Source organism: Bubalus bubalis, chromosome 18, assembly GCF_019923935.1.
Source record: "Bubalus bubalis isolate 160015118507 breed Murrah chromosome 18, NDDB_SH_1, whole genome shotgun sequence".
Lineage (NCBI taxonomy): Eukaryota > Metazoa > Chordata > Mammalia > Artiodactyla > Bovidae > Bubalus > Bubalus bubalis.
Window position 1 is genome coordinate 54,420,226 of NC_059174.1, and position 10,761 is coordinate 54,430,986.

A 10,761-nucleotide genomic window follows, 5' to 3' on the forward strand; every position below is an offset into this window, starting at 1 on the left:
TAAATAGTTTTGTTTGAGATTAATAGTCTGATTTTAAGAAAATAGATTTATTTAGATAGTGTATTGAGACAAAAATGTATATTCCACCAAAGTTTTCTGTATTGTTTATGTTATCTGTGTTTTTAAAGCATATGTAATTAATACCTTCCTGCTGTAACGTGTGATAGGATTTTTTATTTAATTTTTGTTTTGCTTTAGAGATAGCTGATTTACAATGCTATGTTTAAGGTGTTAACAGCAAAGTGATTTAGTTATATATATATATTTATATATGTATGTAAGTATAGTAGAGTTAATGTTCTATGCACTAGGTCCTTGTTGATTTTCATTTTATGTAGAGTGGTGTATATATGCTAATCTCAACACCCTGATTTATCCCTCCCCTTACCTTTCCCCTTTGGTGACCGCAAGTTTGCTTTCTATGTCCGTGAGTCTGTTTCTCTTTTGTAAATGAATTCATTTGTATCACTTTTTTTACATTCTACATCCACATTATCATATGCTATTTGTCTTTGTTTCACTTTACTCACTTAGTAGATATAATTTAAATGAGCCAAGAAAATATAAACAAAAAATTGTTTTAGTTGTACGCAACTGTGCTGCTTTTATGGCAAACCTGCCTGTTGCCTGATGCATACAATTTATTTATTTATTTATTTTGATGCATACAATTTAACTTAGCCACTGTTGAGAAAGTTTTGTGTCATGGATTGAAAAGTAAACCAGTTTCAAGAGACTGTTCAGTAAAATTTTCAGTTCTGATGATTGGAATTCTACTTTTGGAGGATTTATCATATTTTGCAACAAAAATAAAGCCAAGTTAAATATTTTTCAATGGTGTTGCTGGGGATTAATAAGTAAAAATACTGCCCTTTGCCAAGAAACCATTTGGGTTTTTGCTTGCTTTTTTAGGAAGACAGCAATCTGTTTCTAATATTTATTTATTTTGGCTGTGCTAGGTCTTTGTTGCTGTGTGGGGACTTTCTCTAGTGCACGATGAGGGCTTCTCACTGCAGTTGCTTCTCTTGCTGCGGGGAGTGCGCTCTAGGACATGTGGGCTCAGTAGCTGCAGCTCTCCGGCTCTAGAGCTCAGGTTCAATAGTTGTGGCGCACAGGCTTAGTTGTCCTGAGGCCTGTGGATTCTTCCAGAACCAGGGATCAAACCTGTGTCTCCTGCAATGGCAGACAGGCAGATTCCTATCCACTGGACCACCAGGGAAGTCCAAAAAGCCATTTGTTTGATAGTACAGACTACTTTGAAACCTTCAGAGTTAAATTTAGAATTTATTGATCTTAGGTGTTATCTCCAGGGAAGCAGAACCAGACACAACATAATGGGAACCAAAGTTCTGGGGTTGCATGTGGGGTGAGATTTGCTGATGCACATCATGGAACCAAGACACTGAATGGAATTTCATCTAAGGTAATATTTGAAAAGTCTCAGATACAGCTTAAAAAAAAAAAAACTTTATAGAATAAATGAGGAGAATTTAACCTAAAAATGGTGTTATTAGTTCCAGATAGTTAGTAGCTACCCTTAGTGGGTAATGACTGGGAATGGGCATGCCAAGCTTTCTGGGAGCATGAGTGTTCTGTTTCTTGATCTGGGTGACAGTTACATCAGCCGAGTCTATTTTGAAAATTCATAGCAGGGCATAATCGTTGGCATGTTAGTTTCACTACAAAAATGAAGGAAAAAATTAGTAGATACACAAAGAAGAAGATGTCAGATGCTTAGTTGAGTTTGGTAAATCAAAGCCAAAGAAAAAAATATCACATTGTGACGACCAAAGAGGTAAGAACTATAATGGACACAAGTCACAGAAAGGGTGTGGAGACCTATTAAGGAGGAATAACACTTGTGCTAAATGAGGGTAACAATTCCACAGAGATATGACACAGCTGGTGGAGAAGAGACCATCATTTAAAAATGGAAGACAACTTCCTAACTTGAAGTTCATTTGACACGCATGTCCAAACCACATCTTGGGTAGAAGTGTTAGTAGAAGAAGAGTCTGGAGATCCCTCCTGTGGGCCTCAGTTCTTGGTAAGGACGCAAGGAAGAATCTAAGGGCTTACCCCTAGCAAGAAAGTTTACTAACTATAAGGAAAGAAAGAACAGGTGGCAAAGAGTCGGACAGGACTGAGCGACTGAGCCCACACAAAGAAAGAGAGGACACCTCAGGAGAGAGGTAGGCCATGCGAAGGGAGGCCAATGGCCCTGGAGGGCTGGGTTACCGAGGTTTTAAGGCAGGCTCATTTGCATAATCGGGGAGGGGGGGAGCGTGTCGCTGATTGACAGCCTTGATTGACAGTTGCAGGTTATATACCAAGATGCTCTACCGAGCATGTCCTTCCCATGATTCAGTCTGTTACAATTAGATTTCAGTATTCATGGAATATTTATGAGTAGTCAGGGAGTCCAATGGCCACCAAGCTTGCTTTACAACAGGATGGTGTGAAGTGTGCGCATGTGCTGAGGAGGGAAGGTCCACTAGTCGCCAGGTGGGTTTTTTGTTTTTACTGGCCTGACTTTTTTGAGAACTGGTGGGAACATAGGGGCTGCTGCTGCTGCTGCTAGGTCGCTTCAGTCTTGTCCGACTCTGTGCGACCCCATAGACGGCAGCCCACCAGGCTCCTTTGTCCCTGGGATTCTCCAGGCAAGAATACTGGAGTGGGTTGCCATTTCCTTCTCCAATATTAGGGGCAGGGCTGGTAAATTGCTTGGTGGTGTTGGGGATTTTCTCCCCGGGACTTGGAAGCGACGAACCTGAAAGAAGGACACTTGGACACTCTCTTGCAAGGACTGACAAGTTTATTTCTGCAGTCAAGTTTTTTATAGAAGCAGGAACAAAGAGCTTAAAGCATGCGGCCAGCAGAGCGCATACGGAGTTAACACATAATCAGTAGAAACATTTCAAGGACAGCGCGCTCTAAATGACTCATGGGCTTCCCCCACAACCCGCTCTCACAAGTAACATCCCTATTTATTATTAACTCTTGGCGCCGAGCATAACCAAAGGCAGGAGATGTCTTTCTGTCCGTAGTGCAAAGCCGAGTACTTCTGGCCCTTCGCCATTTTCCCAAGGACTTTCTCCTTTTACGGCTATTTTGCACTACGCTTCCCAACAGGTGGGATTCAGCGGCTATTACGCCGCTTCTCGGGAGAAGGCAATGGCAACCCACTCCAGTGCTCTTGCCTGGAAAATCCCATGGACGGAGGAGCCTGGTAGGCTGCAGTCCATGGGGTCGCGAATAGTCGGACACGACTGAGCAACTTCACTTTCACTTTTCACTTTCATGCATTGGAGAAGGAAATGGCCACCCACTCCAGTGTTCTTGCCTGGAGAATCCCAGGGACAGCGGAGCCTGGTGGGCTACCGTCCATGGGGTCGCACAGAGTCGGACACGACTGAAGTGACTTAGCAGCAGCAGCAGGCTGCTTCTCGGTTACTCTCAGCTAACTTCCTGGCTATCAGAAGCACCAATGAAAAACACACCTATTTTAAACTACATAGAGAGTTTAAACTACATAGAGAGTTTAAACCCTATGAGACATTATCTAAAGATGAAGCACTAATTTTAAAGCTCATGGAGAAAACGAAATCTCTTCAGAGGAAAAGCACCCATCAACGTGGTGTTTGATGTCTTGTCTGCACCAGGGGAAGCTGGAAATAGAATATAAGTGACCAACTGAATGAAAAGGGTTCAGCCGAAGAATCCGATGTCTGGACGATGTGGAATCCATCAGCCATGGTGAAAAGTCATTATGCAAAATTTTAAGTTACCGTTTCACGTACATATCTCTGGGTACTTAAATGGAACAGTGAATTAAATAAAAGACCTCAAAATTGCAGAATCTGAAAATGATAAACAGATGCTGAGGACATAGTTCACCAAATTACATTTATTTAAAGCAAATACAGTGTAGTAGTCTGCAAAGGGTCTTGTTTCCTAAAGAAAAGTTATTGAAAATGAAGGAACACACTTCATTAAAATTCTCATAAGAGACTGGATTGAAGTATGATACACACACAATAACATAAGTGGAGTTATTATTATGTATAAATATATGCAGACGTTGAAAAGCAAACACTGGCATTTAACTACACAAAGGAGTAAAATTCCTATCCTTCTCAGCTGTCCTAACCTGCTGTCTTTTTAAAGCTCTGTCATACACCCTTATTCTTTTCCTAGACTATAAATATTCTCTATATGGCCTATGTTACTCATCAACATATGCCCAACCTCTAACATAGTCCTGGGAAAAAGTAAACCATGCAATTATATGTCTACTGAATACATAAATGACTTTTCCCAGAGCAACACTGTTGAATAGAAATTAACTCAATCACCATGTAATTTTAAATTTCTAAGCAGCCACATTTCAGAAAACAGCAAAACCAAGCAGATAAAGTTAGTATCAATGACATATTTACAATACTTTTAATTTATACATAATAGTATAATTTAAGTAAGGAATCAATATGAAAATTATTAATTTCACATTTATGTACTCTTCTTCATTGGAAGATTTCAAATGCGAGGGTATTTCTAAGTTTCCACCTCAATGGGAATTATACTAACCCCAAATTAAGTGCTCAACAGTCCATGCTGGAGAGTGCTCTGTTGTGGAAAGATGTAAGCATCAGATCATCTGCTAAATGTTCTTTGAGAAAAGGTAATTGTCCTCCGTGAAAGGAAGGAAGTCAGTTTGGAAATTTTATTTTTCATCAGCACAAAAGGGCACAGGGATGGGTAGCAGGAGGAAATTAGCCCAGTAATTCTCTCCATTTCTGGTTTTTTCTTGGGTAAATAAAGCAAGTAGAAGGCAATTAAGTTGTTTAAGCAATAAAAGAAAACAAAGCAACCTACCAGCAAAAGAATAGTGTGGGTGGCTTTGATTTCAGGAGATGACTGGAGAGAGAGGCTGAGGCTGTGAATATGCTGGGCTCTCTGGCGGTGTTTGTAGAGGAGGGTCACCATGTAGATGCTGGACCACATCATGAGGATCACAAAGAGGAGATCTCGAATCACCATGACATTCAAAAATGCCATTGCATAGTGGTGTTGCAACTGGTTGGTTTGACAGTATACCGTATAATACCCAAGACCAGCAATTGTGAAATTGTTCCTTGCCCTTACAGTTTCAATGATGTGGATATAGATGAGCAAGTTGGTGACCCAGAAGAAAAGGAAAGAGGGGTAAATGCACATCGAGAGTTTAGATCTAAGCCACGCCCACTTAGAATTAAGAGGATTGATGGTGATAGCTTGGAACACACTCAGGAAAGCGGTAGTACAGATGGAAAGACCCCGGGTCACTCTATATATGTACAAAGTTGTCTTACAACCAACATCATCCAGAAAATATCTTTCTCCAAAGGATGGCATGACATCTGGTATCAACTTGAACAAGATAGTCAAAACATTGACCAAGGTCAGGTGTATGAATATGACATCAATGGGCTTTTTCAGGCAAGACTGAGTTAAGAAAGTGTCTATATATAGTATGAAGAGCACCAAGTTCCCCATGAGCCCAATACAAATCAGAAATATGAAGAAAAACCCCAAGATTGCATCACTTGAAAACATTATCTTCATATTTTATATGTTTTCCTTCAATTCACCAGGTTTCAAAGAAAGCAAAATGAATTATATTTTGAAATTATAAATAATAGAGCCTCTTAAAGAATATGGTATCTGATGGTTCAGTATAAGGAGAGGGAGTTGGTAGTTTCAACTCTTCCATGTTTCAGGCCAAGGTGTGTCATTTCCAGGGATTAAATTCCAAGGTTTCTTAAAAGTCTGAGAGTACAGAATTAGGTTTGTAAAGAGAATAGGATTCAAATGACTATTTCAAATGTGGGGAGGAAGGAAGAAAGAATGATACTAGCAAAGAAGTAGCAAATTAATCTTACAAAGAAATAAATGGAATCAACACAAGCAAAAGCAGAAATTAATTGATCGCAAACTTCACATGGAAAGTAAAAACATATAGAAAAGTTAGATCCTTCAGAACAGTCATAAAATCAACAAACCTATGGGCGACTGTAACATTTCCCTTAGGGAAAGCACAAATGATGTCAAGATTAGATTTTTCTAAAGAGAGTGCTGGAGAAGTTGTCAATATTAGAAAATAACACGATACCGTGATTATGCCAATATGTTTGGAAATTTAAGAAATTTGTGGGCAACTTTCTAGAAGACCTAACTTACCAAACAAAGATACTGGAATAATAGAAAAGCATAAGTATGCAATCCTCGTCATTATAAAGTTGAACAGTAGCAACAATTGTTCCAGATGAATTCTCAAACATCTCAGTGTTGAAGCACGCCAAACACATCAGATACAAACCGTACTGGTGAACCACTGCTGAGGGCAGAAGGGGGAACATGCCGTTAGTCGCACTATGAGGTTGGCATAAGCTTGGTAGCAACACTGAACAAAGATAATGTGAAAAGCACAATTACAGAACTGTTTCAAGAACCAAAGGAAATACAGAGCCACACAAAATAACTGGAAAATTGTGTCCACCACGTGTAAAAAGAATCAAGCATTTGACCAAATAATTCTCTCAAACACGGATATTAAGTTTTACATCGGAAAGCTTATCTGCATGATTATCCAGACTAAAGGCACAAGACATGTAGGATGGCTTTAATATATGCATCAGATCATGTAATAAAATGCAACCTATAGTGGTGATAGACATATTTAATTACATAGAAAGAAAAAGGTATATTTTTACCTTGATGATAATAGCTACAATGTGTACAGTGTCATGGTAAGTGTTTAATATTGAAAGCTTTTCCACTGAGATTGGCTGTAAGTAAAATTATCTGCTATGACCATTTCTATATTTCATGGTGATTTTATGACTCTTTCCTGGACTTTATACTAAAGAAAGTAAAATGTATAATAATAGGAAAGAAAGTGACACTATCTAATCTTTGACAGATTATATAAACTTTAGGAAAACAATAAAATCATTGGCCTATTTATTAGACTCTTAAAGAGTGATTTTCAAGGTTACTGAAAGGAAGGGAGGGTATGGATCATTTGGATTTCTATATGCCAATGTAAAAAGAAACTTAAAATACATCTGAAAAAATGATACCATTTAAATATAAAAATTTGTTCAATCTAGGAATACAATAACAACATGTAAAACCTCTTAAAAACAATGCTGTATTAGTCTGTGAATAAAGCATTTTGAAAACAAGGTATGATAATTTGAGACTAAGTATGTTATATATGATGATAGAATGATGCCGTGTAAAAAAGTGAGATTAACAGGTGATTAAAAAAGAAATAAAATGTGTACTATATATTAAATAGCTAAACAACAAGGTTCTACTTCATAGTACAGGGAACTTCATTCAACATCTTATAATACGTTGTAATGGAAAAGAACTTGATAAAGAATAAATATATATATATGTATATGTGTATATATATATATATATATATATATATACACACACACATATGTATAGCTGAGTCACTATTCCATATAGCTGAAGCATGGTAAATCAACTACACTTCAATTAAAATTTTTAATTACAAAAAACAAAAGAGAGGTAAAGTGACACTGAATCAAATTATATCAAGTGTATATGAAAAGCAAATAAAGTGTAGAGAATAAAAAGAATGAAAACATAAGTAAGGTGAGGTATAGCCAATACATGGAATGTATGGAGTTTTTAAATCATTGTGAATAATAAACTGCAAAGTCAAAATACAGTGAAGAAATCTGATACAGTTTTTAAATGAAGCATAACTGAGACAATGAAATAAGAGTGGAAAGCGATGAAATACCCAGAAACAAGAGAATAAAGGAAAGTAAAAACAGCATATATGGAAGAAAAGGGAAAGAGGGACAATACTGTAAGGAAGAAGGTGAAGTATAATTTCTGTCAAACAGAAAATTAACAGGAAATTAAATCTGAAACAAAAAGTAAGGAAGCTTCCGATGGGGGATGGGAATACTGGAAAGGTCTGCATACCGCGGTCTCTTTCTTGAGGCTGTGTCTTAGGTCCTTAAGGAAAGCAGTCAGATTCCCCAAGAAGGTGGAAGCACCTTGGAAAGGCCGGGTCTGACCCGTAAAGACTGTATATCAGGGACCAGATGGCAGAGCGTGTCCTCCCAGCGGGCCCCCTTGTCACCTGCTGTCTCCAGCACCTTGTCTGTTGGGGTCATCCTGATGCGCCCAGAGGGGCAGCAAATTGCTCTCCTGCGTGCAAAATGATTCTCCTGGTAAACTTATTGGGTTTACTGACAAGGGGGCAAAGGCACGATCTGGGGACGTACTTTTCCCAGGTTGATCTACATCATTAAGTAAACAAAAAAAGTAAACTTCAGAATCTAGACAAGTGATCAAAGTTAGTTTCCACCGCTGACGGAAATTCCCCTAGGACCTGATAAAAGGTGACCTCCACAGCAGCTCCTCAGAGGACACATTCACTTTTCTTCCTGAGTCCATTGTGCGTGTTTCAGCTCCTTTACAGTCTATAAAGTGCGAGCATAATGCAGCGCAGTGAGTTTTATCATAATCCAACTAACACAGGCATCGCTCAAGATTATAACATACAGAGTGTGCTGTGGACTCCCTTTCTTCTTTCCTTTTTCCTTGGCCACCTCTCAGGGTATGCAGCATCTTAGTTCCCGATCAGGGATTAAACCCATGTCCCCTGCAGAAGGGCAGAGTCTTAACCATAGGACTGCCAAGGAGGTCTCTCTAGTGCTCATTTTAAAGCCACAGAATAAGATTTAAATGTTTTTTTATTTATATCTTAAATAAAAAGTTTTACTGCTCAATATTTCATTCATAATATGTAAGATATTGTTGTTGTTCAGTCGCTGAGTCGTGTCGGACTCTTTGCAACCCCATGGACTGCAGCAGGGCCGGGCTTCCCTGTCCTTCACCATCTCCTGGAGTTTGCTCAAACTCATATCCATCACCATGAGATGGTGATGCCATCCAACCATCTCATCCTCTGTCGTCCCCTTCTCCTCCTGCCTTCAATCTTTCCCAGCATCGGAGTCTTTTCCCTTTTTTTGTATGTATGTAAAATATAAAAATGGGAAAAGAATGCATACACACATACAACACAGCTTAACAAATAGAAAATTAGCAATAACTCTGAACATTTGAGTATGCTTCTACAAATCATCACAGTCTTCTCTTCCCCGCAGGGTTAACCATTGTGGGTATTTTTTCCCCCCAGCTTTATTGAGGTATAATTGAAAAATAAAATTGTAATGTATTTAAAGTGTACAGTGTGATGGTTTGATAATCATATACATTGTGACCTGATTCCCACAATCAAGTTAATTAACACATTGATCACCTCACATAGATTCTTTCTTTTTTTTTCTTTAATTTTGGTGAGAACACAAGATCTTCTCTTTCAGCAGATTCAAGTACACAATACAAAATTACCAACTATAGTCACCATTCCTTACTACAGATCCTCAGCTCTAGGTTTCATAATTTTTTTGTTTTGTTTATCATCCCTTTGCTTTTCCTTACAAATGTAAAACCTGCATGTGTTTTGTGAAAATACTATTCGGTTTCACTTTCTGTCAGTGGTCTTATTCTGGTAGCTCAGACAGTAAAGATCTGCCTGCAATGCAGAAGACCAGGGTTTGATCCCTGGGTCGGGAAGATCCCCTGGAGGAGGAAATGGCAACCCACTTCAGTATTCTTGCCTGGAGAATTTCATGGACAGAGGAGCCCGGCAGGCTACAGTCCATGGGGTCTCAAGGACTCAGACACAATTGATTGGCTAAAACACACATTGTTATTGAACTTGGATTTTTTTTTAACCTCAAGGATATATTTGTGGAATTATAGCAGTTTAGATTGGTAGCTGAAGTTAATGCATTTTTCCTGTTGCTCCATATTCCAATTTATTACTATAGCATCATTTTTCATTCATTCTCAAGATGATAGATATTGGGCTCTTTTGACTTCTTTCTGTGGCCCAGAGTGCCACAGTTTCTATCGGCCAAAACACACAATAGGTCTCTTACTGTGTCCTGGGACAGAGGTACTTTCGTTTGTTTTTTATAATTTATTAAAATGTGAGATGGGCTTCCCTTGTAGCTCAGTCAGTGAAGAATCTGCCTGCAGTGCAGGAGACCCAGGTTCGATCCCTGGGTTGGGAAGATCCCCTGGAGAAGGAAATGGCAACCCACTCCAGTATCCTCGCCTGGAAAATCTCATGGACAGAGGAACCTGCTGGGCTGCAGTCCATGGGGTTGCAAAGAGTCGGGCACGACTGAGCGGCTAACTCTTACTTACTTAACTAGCCATTACCACTGGGCGCACAGAATGCTATGCTGTCTTAGAACCAGGAGATTCACTGGGGGTGCCCTTGTTATCTCCATATTCAATGATAGAGTTCTAACTAAAGTGTCTACATTTCAGTTACTGAAAAATAAAAGCCAAGACTTGAAAGCATATGCCAGCCAAGTCAACACTTCCTTTGAAAGAATGTAATAGTATTTGTTTATACAGTATCTGTCATTTGCCATGATCTAATTACGCTACCATCCCACCACGAGGAAGGCTGGGAAAAGTCAGTTTTCTCAGCCCGGCATGTTGCTAAAAACAAAGGACTGCATCCAGAATTCAAACAGTAAGGCAAGAGGAGAAAATGGGTGTTGAATAAATAGCCAACAGGCAGAGTCTTGGTTTTCTGGAGGTTATTGAATATCGAATTATACTAAGACATTGTGAGTGCTTCTGTGT

The 10,761-nt window shown here is 39.0% G+C and overlaps 1 protein-coding gene across 1 annotated transcript; it reads right to left on the minus strand.

Moving 5' to 3' along the window:
* Window positions 1–4,361: 4,361 nt before the first annotated feature.
* Window positions 4,362–6,366, minus strand: LOC102413727 (vomeronasal type-1 receptor 4-like). The gene has a single exon (XM_006067583.3). The coding sequence runs from the start codon at window positions 5,602–5,604 to the stop codon at window positions 4,654–4,656; it is 951 nt and encodes a 316-aa protein (XP_006067645.3). The 5' UTR covers window positions 5,605–6,366; the 3' UTR covers window positions 4,362–4,653.
* Between the last annotated feature and the right edge of the window lie 4,395 nt (window positions 6,367–10,761).

Coding starts and splice junctions, on each gene's coding strand:
- LOC102413727 (XM_006067583.3), bottom strand. CDS start 5,604: ATGAAGATAATGTTTTCAAGTGATGCAATCTTGGGGTTTTTCTTCATA.